Here is a 14903-nt window from a genome sequence, read left to right as displayed (position 1 = left end):
ACAAAGGTTGTGTTGGTGAAGAGAAGGCTCAGGTGTCACAGTCAGTAATCAGTCATATCACCGTAGCAACGCAATTCAGGTAGTTACCTTCATACCCGGATGACCAGCTGGTCCAATGTCACCGGGTCTACCCTGAAATGAAGAAGAAAGAAATTTGTCGTCAGTGGCAAGGGAATAAATTCAAACTAATAATCGGCAGAATCAAAAGCAATGAACTTAGAATGTTCAGCTAAGAATGACGACGCAAGTGACAATTCAATATGCGTCGATTCAAAATACACAAAGACAAAACATTTCTCCGAACGCAAGGCGGCTGATGAACAATGCTGAAAGAGAAGGGCTGTTCCAGGCTGACTGGACATATTCTGTTGGCAGCGTTGTTACAGAGGAAGCAACAGGGTAGACTGAAGCGGTTTCTGTACTTACCAAGGGACCGGGTGGACCTATAGGACCGTGAGAACCTCGACGTCCTTCTGAGCCCTATGTGGAGGAACAAGACATTGTCCATTTAATCTGTCGATACAGCCACTGCAGAAGGCAACACGTCACTCAATATGAGAATTACACTGTTCATGTGCACTATGTACACCCTAGTAAATGTGAAATCACTTCGTGGTTGGGAAGCTGAGAGCTTTCATGATCAAATAGGGCTGGCACTTTGCCACGTTTGATTGATTTTTGACTGCATCGATCTTTTGACATGTTACATCTGATATTTTCAAACGGCTGACATATGAGAGCTTTTGTACTCTCCAACACTGGCAGCGATGCAGTAATCATTGAATCAAGATGCTACTTTTGCAGTGCCAATATTCTAACTGTTTGGCAACTCATGCTTACTGGAGTTTTTTGAGGATATAACTAATAGAGTAGATAAGGGGAAACAAGTAGATGTGGCACATTTGGCTTTTGATAAGGTCCTATAGAAGAGGCTAGAGGGAAAAACTAAAGCTCATGGCATAGGAGATAGTACATCAGCATGGATCGAGAATTGGTTGACAGACAGAAACATGAGTGAGAACAAATGGGTGTTTTTCCAAATGGTACACAGTGACCAGTGGTGTACTGCAAGGATCAGTGCTTGGGCCCCAGCTGTTCACGATATATGTAAATGATCTGGATGAGGGTACCAAACAGAACATTTCCAAGTTTACAGATGACGCAAAGCTCAATGCAGTTATGTGGAGGATGCAAGGTGGCTTCAGGTTGATGTAGACAAGTTGAGTGAGTTGGGCAAACACATGGCAGATGCTGTACAACGGGGCTAAATGTGAAGTGTATACCTTGGTGCAAAAAACAAAAGGGAAATATTTTATTTAAATGGCGATACATCAGGAAGTGTGGATGTCCAAAGGGATCTAGGTGTCCTTGAATACTAATCAGTTCAAGTAAGTTGTCAGTTGCAGAAAGCAATCAGGAAGATATATGGTCTGTTGGCCCTCATCACAAGATGATTTAAATTCAGAAGTTGTTATGTCTTACTGCAGTTATACAGAACCTTGGTAAGACCACACCTGAAGAACTGTGTGCAGTTTTGGTCTCCTTACCTAAGAAAGGATATACTAGCCATAGAGGAAGTGCAGGGGAAGTTTATGAGTCTGATGCCAGGACTGTCCCATGAGAAGAGATTGGTTTGATTGGGCCTGTATTCACTAGAGTTAGAAGGACATCATTTAAACATATAAAACTGTAATAGGGCTGGACAGTCTGGACGGAGGAAGGTTATTTGGCCTTGCTGGGGAGTCTAGCACCGGGGATCACACTCAAAGGGTTGTGAAGGTGTGGAATTCTCTACCACAGTAGGCAGAGGAGACCAAGTCACTGAATACATTCAAGAAAGAGATTTTAAAGACACCAAGAGTATGAAAACATAGTGGAAGTATGAGACAGAGGATAAGCCATGTTCATATTAAGGAACAGTGCAAAGTCAAAGGGCCAGATGGCCTACTCCTACTCCTAGTTTCTATGTTAGCTCTACTTCCGTTCACTGTATGCCTCAAATAACCTGTGATACTAACCTTTTCTCCTGGATCTCCAGGCAGCCCAGGTGATCCTCTTAATGCCTGTAAGACAGAGAGATAAAACGTTTTTGTGTGTGTAAGTTGGTCCCCTTAAAGAAATGCAGCAGAAAAATAATGCTGAGATTGCAGAGATGCTTCTCTTGAAGGCAACTTACATGGCACTCAAAGGAGCAACACTGCGGGTCGAAAAGAAAAAGAGAATGAATACAAGGTCATAGCAACACAAACTACATGCTCAAAAAATCCCATCAAATAATTTTGAAATCAAGTTTGAGTTCAGGCAACATACCACTGGTTCCACTTCACCATACTGTAAAGAAGAAAGAGAAGAGATTAGAACTCTTTGAATATTTAAATAGAGTTTACAATATATTGAACAAAAGCAAATTGGTGACCCTATGCATTAGGTTAACATAAGGCCAGAGTCCAAAATGATCAAATCTTTTTGTTATATATTCTGAATTCTGGAATCAAGTATTTGGTTGTCTGCCTTTGCTCATTCTGAAGCAGTAAGATTGAAAACATTACAATCACCTCCGATCCCAATTTCTTGTGAAATAATACGTTCTTTTCTCTTTTGGAATGATTGAATAATAGACTAGTTAATAAAGCCAATGATGAAGATTGGGCACGATGAAATTACTAAACTTGGAGCCAGTATGTGTAGAAAAAAATGGGTATAATTGACAATGAGATTTACAAACATTGGGAATGGCATTAACAAGGCCTATAAATGGCTTATCGTGAGAATAATGCATATAATGTTTAACATATTCATTAAACATTTGCCTATCTGCTACTTTAACATGGGTGAGATCACGTGAACAGATTAACATTGCTGCTGAAGAGTGGACAGTGGAATGCATTAAGAATTACATAGCTAAGGTGAACTCTTAGCCAATAGAGTCTCGAGGGTATGTGCCCTTGTAGAGGCTTCATCTCCATTGGCGATCTGTGACAATGAATGGCGATATCTTATTGATTAGATTACTTTAGATTAGATTAGATTACTTACAGTGTGGAAACAGGCCCTTCGGCCCAACAAGTCCACACCGACTCGCCGAAGCGCACCCACCCAGACCCATTCTGCTACATTTACCCCTGCACCTAACACTATGGGCAATTTAGCATGGCCAATTCACCTAACCTGCACAGTTTTGGACTGTGGGAGGAAACCGGAGCACCCGGAGGAAACCCACGCAAGAATATCAATCACCATGCACTCAGCAATGGCACATCAAGACCCTCTGAAAATGAAGTCCAGCTCTGTCGCCATGAGATGAGAAAAGTCCATCCACTTTGGAGTAGTTGATTTTCTGAATGGGCCCTGCCCAGAATCTCAATGGGAACTTACTGAGAGTGCTTAGTTATTAAGTCCAAACTGAAAAGTTCTGTGAACTATAGTCACCAATGTTGTACAGAATGTGATACTCACAATATCTTGAAGGATGCTATCAATGGTATTGTTCAGTTCCACGTCATTGGGAATGGTTGCTGTGAAATTCCGTCGATATTTGGGACTACTTGCAATCAGATTCAGTCTTGCTTCCTAAAGAAAAACAACATTTAGTTAGGAACAGAAGGGAATGAGATATTGATGGTGCGTTGGAGAGGAATTGGCAGGTTGAGCACAATATAGGAAAAGATGAGATTTCTCACTTCGGTGGGAACATTGCGCCACACAAGCAGCAGAGTATTTACCTGCATGTCACGCAATCTAGGTCACTGCATTCACTGCTCACAATGTGGTTGCCTCTACATTGAAGGAGCAAAGCAGTACACCTACACTCTGTCTGCAAAAAAAGGAGCCTAAGCTTCCAGTTGCCTGCCACCTCAACAACACCCCCCCCCCTCCCCGTTCCCTGGCCAACATCTCGGTCTCAGGCTTGCTGCAGTGAAGTATCTGATTTTCCGCTGGGCAACTCTGCAGCCTTCCAGACTCAATTTCAAGTTCAACAATTTCAGGACTTGATGCATCTTCTGCCATGTCCTTACCCCACACACAAGGCCTTATTATCACATGGTCTACTGTTACACACAACCCACCTGTTAGCAACTAATAGTCCGCATTCACAGCTGCTCACTCTCCCCGGCTGACTGTTATCCACTCCTTTGTCTGTTCAATATTCTTTTCTCTCTTTGGGTTCTACCTCCACCTACTGTTTCTGCCTTTCCCACTACCCCCTCCCTGCCTTCTGCATAAAAACCAACTTCTTCCGAGCTACCATCAGTTCTGAGGAAGGGTCACTGGAGCCGAAACACTAACTCTGATTTCACTCCACAGATGCTGCCAGACCTGTTGAGCTTTTCCAGCAATTTCTGATTTTGAATCAGAGTGTTTTTGTAAGGAATAGCAAGTAGTTAGCATGCAGGCACAGCAAGTCATTAGGAAGGTGAATAGAATTTTAGGCTTCATAGCTGGGGGAAGGTTAGGTCTAAGTCTAGGGAGGGATATAATTGCATCGCATGTAGTTTAGGGGAGGTTCACTAGGCTGGAATAAAGGAGCTCTCTGGTGATGAAAGGGTGAAGCAGGTTGGGCCTGAATTCTTTGAAGCTTAGCAAAATGAGAAGTGAAACACAAAAGCTTCTGACGGAGGGTTTGGAATGGATGGATGCTGTGAGAGTTGTTGAGGAAGTTAGAACCGGGGCCGCAGTTTCCAAAAAGCAGATGTCCCACCTAAAAATGGAGCTAAGGGGAGATTTCTCCCCTAAGAAGGTCTTTAATCTTTGGAATTCTCTCCTCCAGTGAGCAGTGAGGGCTGAGAGAAGACCCAGATAAGAAGTCGAGATTTCAATCTTGCATGTCGCATATTTCCATTCATTCATCTTTCATTACTTGTCCTTGGAAGCTTGTATCCTCTTCCTGTTTACAAAGTCTCCAATTTACATCCGGAACAACTTTAGCACGCAGCCCCTCAGGCCAGTTGAAATAGTATTTGTACTGGACCTGCATCTCATCTGTAGCCAAGCAATGGTTCCCTGTTGGCACAGTCTGACCACAACATATGGAGCCCATGTTTCCTTTGCTAGATGGGAAACCAATGTTCTCCTGGTATTAGCCAGGACTCCAAACACAGTATTATATGTCATTGTCTCAGTGCATGGGGATTAGCACTTGATATCCCAAAGATCCCTCTGCCGGCTGCCAGGAACTGCAGTATATCTTGTGAGTGCAACCACCGTCAAGCCACCAAAATCAATCACTGGAAGTTACATCTCACAGCGAGGCCTAATCCCTCCTTTACACATTGCCCAAAAAAGACAGATGAGGTTATGGCTTTGTATCCTACACATGCAGACCTGACTGGGGGTTAATGATGGCAGGGGTGCTAGCTGGATTTAACATCCTCCTGGTAGGTTTTGCATTCATTTCTCCTGTGCCATCCAGAAATCACCAGATTTATTGATTTTTTTTAACTGTCTGCCCACACCCGATCAGAGAGGTTAGCGTTTGCCTTGAACGCTTTGTGTTTGTTTCCTGCTTTGTCACATCTTGCCATTCCATTGCTCTTCATTTATCACTAGTATGAGTGAGCACATTTAAGACAGTTTTAAGACTTTCAAGAACGATACCAGAACTGAGAGGTTATAACTCTCAGCGAAGATTGAATAAGCTGGGGCACCTTCAAAGTGAGAATGCTTAGGGATGAGTTAGAAGAGGTCTTTAAGAATAGGTAGGGTCTGATAGGGTGGACTATTTAGAAGTAATTTCACTCGTGGGTGGGTTCATAAATATACGGCAGTTATTCATGAATCTAATAATTCAGGAGGAATTTCCATTACCCAGACAGTGGTGTGAATGTGAAGTTTACTACCATGTGCTTGTGGTTGTTGGAGGTCAGTCATCTCAGCTCCAGGACATCTCTACAGGAGTTCCTCAGGTTAGTGTTCAAGGTCCAACCATCTTCAGCTGCTTCATCAATGACCTTCCCTCCATCATAAGGTCAGAACTGAGGGTGTTCGCTGATGATCACACAATGTTCAGCACCATTCACCACCATTCCAATACTGAAGCAGTCCATGTCCAAACGCAGCAAGATCTGGACAATATCTGGGTTTGGGTTCACAAGTGGCAAGTGACATTTGTGGCGCACACGTACCAGGCAACTCAGACAAGAAAGAGTCTCGCCATCTCCCCTTGACATTTAATGGCATCACAATTTGGGTATCCTTAACTATAACAGCCTGGCAGTTACCATTGAACAGAAACGGAATTGGATTCACTGTATAAATACTGGGGCTACAAGAGCAGGTCAAAGGCGGGAAATCCTGCAGTAAATAACTCACTTAATGGTTTCCTAAGCTTGCCCATCATCTACAAGGCACAAGTCAGGTGGGTTATGGAATACTCCCCACTTGCCTGGATGGGTGCAGCTTGACAACATTCAAAAAGCTCAATGCCATCCAGGACAAAGTAATCTACATAAATGTCACCCAACCCACTGCCTCAGATATTCATTCCCTCCACCACTGAAGCACAGTGGCAAGCACTGCATATCATCCACATAATGCACTGCGGAAACTCCCCAAGTAACTCCAAAATCTGTGACCTCTGCCACCAAGAAGAAAACATCACGCAGATGCATGGAAACACTACACATTCACATCCAAATCACAGACTATGTCACCATCCTTCACACCTCAAGGACTGCAATGATTTAAGAATCATCGAATCACTACACAGTGTGGAAGCAGGCTGTTCAGCCCATTGAGTCTATGCCAACGCTCTGAAGAGCATCCCACCCAGAGTCAAAATGTGTGGTGCTGGAAAAGCACAGCCGGTCAGGCAGCATCCGAGGAGGAGCAGAGCCTATATTGCGAGCATAAGCTCTTCATCAGGAAGAGCTTCAACCCACCAAGGCCTACCCTATCCCCCCTCCTCCTGCATTTCCCAAGGGCAATTCACCTAGCCAGCACATTTCTGAACACCACATCATGGCCAATGCACCTGATCTGCACATCTTGGATTGTGGAAGGAACCCCACGCAGACGCGGGGAGAATGTGCAAACTCCACACAGACGGTCACCCGAGGCTGGAATCAAACCCGGATCCCTGGTGCTGTGAGGCAGCAGTGCTAACCACTGAGCCACCATGCCATCCAGGAGGGCAGACTGCCACCAGGCTATTAAGGATGAGAAACAATCGCTGGCCCAGCCATTGACTCCCACAACCAATGAATAAATTTATTTTTAAAATAGAATGGTTCAGGCGTTGATGTATTTAAGGGTAGATGCTGAAATGCGTGTAAGTGTCTGGAGTCAGCAGCACAACAGAGATGGATAGATCGTAGCGTGAGCAAATGCAGACATACCAGGTGATCTGGCATGATGGCCACTGAAAATATCTTTATCCCTTGATTCTTTGCATCGGATGCTGCACTGTCCAGGCCTCCGCACGGCTCCTTGTACCCCTCAATTGGATGCCCATCTGTTACCACAATCATGTACTTGTTCTCTCGGTGATGTGAGCCACTGGAATGAAAGACATTTTATACGGACTGTTTGGTTTTCATTATCATTCATAATGTATTGTCTGTTTACCTATTTGCCAGCACAAAATACAGAGCAGCCTAAATTACCCAATGCTCCCCTGAGCTGCCAAGCCATTTCCATCAGAACTCGTTAATAATGATTTAATTTGAAATAGAGACATTCATAATGGAAGTTGAATGAACCATTGACAGACCATTGATGGGGTGGGATGGGGGTGAAGAGAGACAAAATGACCTCATCACAAGGTATCAACTTGAACAAACAAATCTTTGACCAAAATTTTAGTTCTTTAATCTTTCATGGGATGGGAGTGTCACTGCGAAGGCCTGCATATTTTGCTCATCCTCAAACTGGGTGCCATTCTCAGCTATATCAGAGGGTAGTTAGTTGTCACTCACGTTGCTGTGGGTCTGGAGCCATATGTCGGCCAGACCAGGTTAGAGTTCCTTCCTTAAAGGGCATTAGTGAACACCATGGCATATTAGAACCATCAATGGTGGTTGTCATGGCCACCATTAGTCAGACTAGCTTCATATTCCAAATTTAATATTTTGAAATGGCCCAGATTCTTGGAATATTTGCCAAAAGCAACCTGCGATCAGTTGGTAAAACATGTATTTCCCAACAATAATCTTTGTTTTTCAAATAGGAGGACTGTATTTGTCAGTATGGTTTAATCGTTCAGCAAAAACAGAAACTTCAGCCTGGCCCTTGCAGAAGTCTAAAGAAGGCAGCTTTCTCCTCCTTGCTCTTCTTTGCAATGCATTGTACGAGAAACCTTAGTAGAGTGGATGAGCACTTACAAAGGTGTTGAAGGAACAGAGGGGTAAGGATGAACCATTGCCTTCATGTCCATCGACTCAGTCCAACCCAGGAAAACATTTGAAAGGAATTTGATTGCAAGTTAAAATCATGAGGTGCCTAGATAAGGTGAATAGGCTCAGGGAATTCAAAACTATGGGGCATATTTTTAAGGTGAGAGGAGAAAGATATTTTTAAAAATGACATGAGGCAACCTTTTTACACAGAGAGTGGTTCGTATGTGGAATGAACTGCCAGAGGATGTGGTGAATGAAGGTACAGATACAATGTTTAAATCTCATTGGGATAAGTACATGATTAGGAAACATTTGGAGAGTTATAGGCAAAAAAACAGGCAAGTGGGACTAGTTTAGTTTGGGAACATGTTCGACATGGGCTGGTTGGGCCAAAGGATCTGTTTCCATGCTGTATTACTCTATGACTATATCATGAACTAGATCTCACTTGGAACATTCTGCCTTAAAAGGCCAATGTTACATTGAAGATGCTTAGAGGAAGTTGGCAAAGTTAATTCTGGGATTCAAAACTACAACAATATGAAAACTAGTGAGAGAAGCTTAAATTTGAGAAAATAAAACTTATGTGAGGATTGATTAGGTCATTAACAGTCTCGAATAATGTCAGTACATTGCTTAACTTTGAAAGTACTAGAGTGTAATTGGACTAACTCATTGATACGGATAAAATGGTGCACTGGTTATAAGTTAATTAATTCCTTTAGCAAAGAGTATGCAGCTATGTGGTGGGAAATGGACTGAAGATCATGGAGCCAAAGACACAGAACAAAATCGAGACCTACCATCAAGACTTCCGGTCCTGATATTGATCTGATCTGATATTGGAACCCCAGGACGGACACAGCCCCAACACTGCTCATGGCAATAATGGCACAGTAACTGTTGGCTTTCTTTGGTACTCCAAAGGATACTGACACACTGGTATCAGTACCCCTCAGAATAAAGGCTTTACAGGTCAGATGTAACCCTTCAGACTCAGTGACCCTCGAAGTACCAAAGGAGGTTATTTGTGAACGTCCTTGTTTTGGTTCCCTGCTTGGAGATATCTAAAGTACTCTCACCCGAGTAGAAGCTCCTCAGCTCCGTCCCGTATGGCGCAGTCTGTGAACGTGCCTTTGCCAATGTAATCCACTGCTCTGACGTTCGCAATCATCGCTGCCTTTTCATCGCGGCTCATGAAACTGAGAGGATGGATCTTCTTCACCACATCACTGTAGTGTAGAGCTCCAGCGTTCCACTGCAGTGTCTGGTCACACCGGTAATACCTGAAACAGAGAGACCCTACATCATTCACATCAATTCGATTCGGACAGTTATATTGTCCCTTACCATGCCTTCCAAGTCATGGCCTGGCCAATGGCTCGTACAGCTTTAGCAAAACCTCCCTACTTTTTCTACTCTGTTCCCTCTGAAACAAAGACTTTGTTATTGCCTTTCCTATTACCTGCTGAACTTGGATGCGAGCTCTTTGTGATGTCGGTTGAGGATGAAGCATTTGCCAACAAACTGAGGAGACCCCTCCTGCTTTTCTTTGAATAATACCTGAGCTAGCAGATGGTGCCTCAATTTAATGCCTGCTTCCAAAAATGGCAGTGCGGCTGTCCCCTTGTACTGCACTTAGATCATTAACCTTGTTTTACTGCTCAAACCTGCAGAGTAAAACTTTAGCCCACAATGTTTTGACTCAGAGAGGAGGGTGCTACAGGAGTTAAAGAAAGTGAAGGTAATAGGAGTTCACTACATAATCTCAACTGGTTATGCTCTAACTGAGCTCCTGTGTACACCCATGAACTCCTAAATGTTTGTCGTGTCAGCCTTTGCTGTGTTCTGACAGGGTTCCAAAGGGGCAGACAGAAACCCAGAGCCTCTAAACCAAGAGATGGTGCGTGGCTTGGAGGGGAACTTGCAAGTGTTGGCGTTCCCATGTATCTACTGCTATTGTCCTCCTAGATGGTAAAAATCACAGGGTTGGAAGGTGCTGTGTAAGGTGAATTACTGCAGTGCAACTTGAAATGCGACACACTATTGATAATATGAATTGACAGTGGAGGGACTGAGTGTTTAAGGTGATGCATGGATGCCAATCAAATGGGGCTGCTTTGGCCTGGACGGTATCAAGTTTTGAGTGTTGTTGGAACTGTACCCATCCAGGAAAGCAGGGAGCATTCCCTCACCCTCCTGATGGAATGTGCCTTGTAAATGATGGACAGGCTTCGAGGAGTCAGGAAGGGAGTTACTCAACTCTGAATTCTCAGCCTCTGACCTGCTCTTGTAGCCCCAGGGTTTAATATGGCAATCCAGTTCAGTTTCTGCTCAACAGCCAATGAGTCATGGCCAACATATCCCTACGAAGTTCCAAAATGCTCTTCTAGCTGATCAGTCTCAGAATCTGGGGTGGAAAGTTTCCAAGAACTGCTGAGGATAGTAACCAAATCATGACAACAGTAAAGTTGACACATTGTCCAGGACACAATGGAACATACTCACTGGTCTTCATTAGAATTTCAGTGAGTTTACTTCCAACTCAGTTTAACACCTCGCCCGATGGACAGCACCTCAGACAAATCTGCATTTCACCTGTACTGCACTGAAGTGTCAACTCAGATCTTGTTGCCAACTATACCGCCCAGTGTTTAGACTTGTCATCTTCTAAGTCAAATGCTCAGTTGCTACCCACTGTTGGTACCTGGATACTGGACTAATGCTGCGTTCACCAATTGGTGCTAATGGACTTAGATATCAGTGCCTGAGCGTCAAATGTCCACCCTGAGGTCAAGACGCTGACATCAGGAGAATTCCCAAGATTCTCAGGCACTGATCCCCGTCTGACACTCATTGTAATTTTTGAAGGGATGGACTATTGGAGCTGAGCACACCATTGAATCATGGACAGTGAGTGGGCTCCCAATGCTGGAGGATCAGTAGAAAGTCCGTCATCAGCAAAGGTTGGGCGGCCTGACTGTGAAAGTTGCCCTGTCTGCCAGCTGGAAATAAAAGCTAGTCTAAAGCAAAAAAAACGTGGCCTGGCGAGCCACACCAGCAAGCCCCCAGAGGTAGTAATTTGCCAGAACACCAGGACTCTAGCCAGAGTCTGAAAACTGCGGCTCCCCCTCTACCTCCAATCCCACCTCGTCAGGGAGGAAATTTCTTCCCTGAAGAATCTTTGATCCCAAGCCCTAAGTTAGATATTTGTGACGATGGTAGAGCACTGATGCAATGATCTGAGGCTGTATCTGATACCCCTAGAGCAGAAGCCCTCTGGAGAATCAAGAAATTGGATTACGGACCAGAAATCTATCTCCACCCACAGTCAGATTATAACTCACTACACTATACTTTCCACATGAGGTAATATTGAGGGAAGGTTCATGCAACCTCACTTGATTTAACTTGTTCAAAAACAGTATCACTGTAGAGGTTGGTGTAGTATTCGAAAATACTACAGATAGGTATTGATGCAAAATTGTCTTGTTCGCCCTAAATAGAACAAGGATTGCGTCCACAGAACAAACCTTCCTCACACAGTTGCATCACTTCATATACAGGAAGGTGCTAACTGTGGCTCCTTTGACAATCCTATTGCCCACTGAGTCAGAAGCTAGGAGTCCAACCCCGGATCTCGAATACCTAATCTTGGGCTGGCACTCTAATGGAGCGCTTAGTGGGTGCTGCACTGTCTGAGGTGCCACTCCCCATCAAATATGTTAGATCAAGAAACCCTGTACTCTGCAAGATGTTCTGGTAGAGTTTGTCCCAGTCGATATTCATCTCTCAATCAACAACACCAAGAACAGATTTTGATGATCATTATGAAATTGCTGTTTTTTTTAAACCAGTGGGCACAGATTTAAAACAATTGGCCCAAGAATCATACACAAAATGTGAACACTTTTATTGAATTTTTTTGTCTTTTTTTTAAGCTGGAGTGCAGTGGGACCAGATTCAGTGGAAACTTCCCAAAGAAAGATTTTCAGAAAGGTTTGAACGAGACTTTGTTTTTAAAAATGCTGGGCTATCAGGAAAAAGCAGAGAAATAATCTAATCTTTTTCAGAGCTAGCATGGACAAGATGCGGTGAAGGTCTTCCTTCTATATTGTATGATTCTCGGAATACAACAATGAATTGATTATCCCTTAAAAAATAGTATGTTATTAGATCATAGAACAATACAGTGCAGAACAGGCCTTTCGGCCCTCAATGTTGCGCCAACCTGTGAACTATTCTCAGCTCGTCCCCCTACACTATCTCATCATCATCCATGTGCTTATCCAAGAATTGTTTAAATCCCCCTAATGTGGCTGAGTTAACTGTATTGTCAGGTAAGGCATTCCACACCCTTACCACTCTCTGCCTCTGACATCTGTCTTAAAACCGTCACCCCTCAATTTGTAGTTATGCCCCCCTCGTACAAGCTGACGTCACTATCCTAGGAGAAAGACTTCCACTGTCTACCCTATCTAACCCTTCGATCATCTTGTATGTCTATATTGGCTACAAGGGACAATGGGACATTCAGAGAGACTAGCTCAAATACTGGGTCATTCCTGATGAAGGGCTTTTGCCCGAAAAGTCGATTTTACTGCACCTCGGATGCTGCCTGAACTGCTGTGCTCTTTCAGCACCACTAAACCAGTAGCTAAAATACTGACCCTGTATTCTATTGAGTAACTGTACTCATTGTATTCGATAAAAACTGAAACTTTCACTGCAGCAGCAACTTTCTTTGTAAATTGACAGAGCTCCAGACACGTGATTCACTTGTCCACTTGCACAACCCTTCGCCCCAGCATTGGGTGGCCATGCGCTCATTAACTACCTCCCTAAACCATCTCGTATTCCCCCACCACCCCGTCCTCCTCCGAGACCGAGGTCAGCGACCCCGATATTGCACCACGCGCTCGGTGCTAAAGTTTGCGGCCGGACCTTTGGGGGACGTTGCCGCATTTGGGAGGCGCTACACAAATGCAACTTGGCATCGCGCCGGGCGCGTTTCTCGGGGCGAGGAGGCTGCCCGACGATGGGACACCCCAGCTGCAACCTGTGTTAAGGGTGTACTGTACATCTGTGCAACTGGCTACAGCCCACAAAGCGCCACATTTAACACGGTCAGTGCAGCACTGTCCCCCATGGGCTGACAGAGAGTTCAGTCACTATATAGGAAGGAAGCAATACAAAGAGGAGAGGTCCCAAAAGGAGAAGGAATGGAAACATCTGAAGACAGAACCAACTCAAGTGCAGATAGCCATTCCCACCCAACCTCCAGCGCCACCTGCAGAGGGTCAGGGAATTACAAGCGGGTTCTCTTCACTTTTGTCGTTCATTGGAGATGCTTAGAATTAAAAAAATACTCAAACAGTGCAATGATTACCAGTTTTCCAGCTTTTCGACGAAATTTGCAGTGAACGTCTTGACGCGATCGACCAGGGAGCCGTAGGGCTGAACTCTTAAAGCGACACTCTCAGATGTGTCCAGCACAAAGTACAGGTCAACAGGGCAATCTGAAACAAGGGAAATAAGACCACTCAAAGCTAGGCTTAAAGCTGGAAAAGGCTCAGCAACACTGATTCGTTTCAAATTTGCAAACGAAGCAGCTCCCTCTTAACACAGAGGTTTCTCCTTGCAAAACCTGACTGTTTCAGATCACACAGGACAAGGGTCCCAGAAATAAACATACTCAGTGAGAATGAATAGCGGGCACAAGATTACAACACGGCGTTTTACAATATTTACTGCTTGAAGTCCAGGTTTCTGGTTAAAAGTTAACACACTTCAAGTAATCACGCATCAACATAGTGCTTTACGCTGATCTCGCCAGTCACAAATATTGCAATTGAGATTTCTTTTTTTTTTAAAAAAAGCAACCCATCATTTCTGAAGAGAAACGGTTGAAAATTTATCCGTGACAGGCACGACAAAGCACCCACCTGAGTGATATCCGTTGTCCGGTTGAGCCAGTAAAAAGTTCCACGAGGAGAAAATCTCCAGCAGGAGAAATAATATTTTCAAAGCCATGGTTTTTTTTTTCCCCCCACCTCTGTCGTGTGCTCAGCACACGGGGACTGAGGGAGAAGTTTTTGCAGAGAGAGAGAGAAAAAGAGAACAGGGCAGTGAGAGAGAGGCTGGGAACAGGAGGTTGAAGCCTGTGCGTCTTTGCCCCAGACAGAGACAACTATGAAGTAGGCTGGTCCTAAGCAGGAACTAGGGATGTGGTCCCCACATCGCTGTTTGACCCAGCCAGACAACTGCCTCACTCCCGTAGGATCATTCAACACGATTCATACATGCTACTGGACAAGCTCAGAGTTTGAAAACACGTTTGAAGTCCACCAAGCTACAAGTTGTCAAAATAAATGTGAAAATGTTATAATTGATCTGCGAGAATTGAACATCGAGAGCCCCCTTTCTAAACCCCCTCCCACCAACCCTTGAGGGACACACCCATCAATTTTGGCCGCCTCTCTTGCAGTGTACTCTTATGTGTGTGGATTTACATTTAAACAGGCTACATTACATTGTGTGTGTGTGTGACTTCTAATGGACCCCATCACT

The 14903-nt window shown here is 44.2% G+C and overlaps 1 protein-coding gene across 1 annotated transcript in view; it reads right to left on the bottom strand.

The window, feature by feature from the left end:
• Window positions 1-14683, bottom strand: part of col6a1 (collagen, type VI, alpha 1) — a 55421-nt gene extending 40738 nt beyond the window's left edge. Inside the window, exons 1-10 of the mRNA XM_043693331.2 lie at window positions 14279-14683; window positions 13723-13852; window positions 9416-9619; window positions 7335-7494; window positions 3457-3570; window positions 2311-2331; window positions 2177-2197; window positions 2019-2063; window positions 427-480; window positions 88-132 (exon numbers count right to left, since the gene is read on the bottom strand). Coding sequence (XP_043549266.2) covers window positions 88-132; window positions 427-480; window positions 2019-2063; window positions 2177-2197; window positions 2311-2331; window positions 3457-3570; window positions 7335-7494; window positions 9416-9619; window positions 13723-13852; window positions 14279-14366 — 882 coding nt within the window. The 5' untranslated portion in view covers window positions 14367-14683. The remainder of the gene's footprint in view (window positions 1-87; window positions 133-426; window positions 481-2018; window positions 2064-2176; window positions 2198-2310; window positions 2332-3456; window positions 3571-7334; window positions 7495-9415; window positions 9620-13722; window positions 13853-14278) is intronic.
• Window positions 14684-14903: the final 220 nt, after the last annotated feature.

The sequence above is a fragment of the Chiloscyllium plagiosum genome, unplaced genomic scaffold (assembly GCF_037043375.1).
Source record: "Chiloscyllium plagiosum isolate Xiang-an unplaced genomic scaffold, Cpla_swu_hap1 HiC_scaffold_7, whole genome shotgun sequence".
NCBI classification, from domain to species: Eukaryota; Metazoa; Chordata; class Chondrichthyes; order Orectolobiformes; family Hemiscylliidae; genus Chiloscyllium; species Chiloscyllium plagiosum.
The sequence above is the reverse complement of the archived record's forward strand: the minus strand, read 5'-3'. Positions and strand labels throughout refer to the sequence as shown.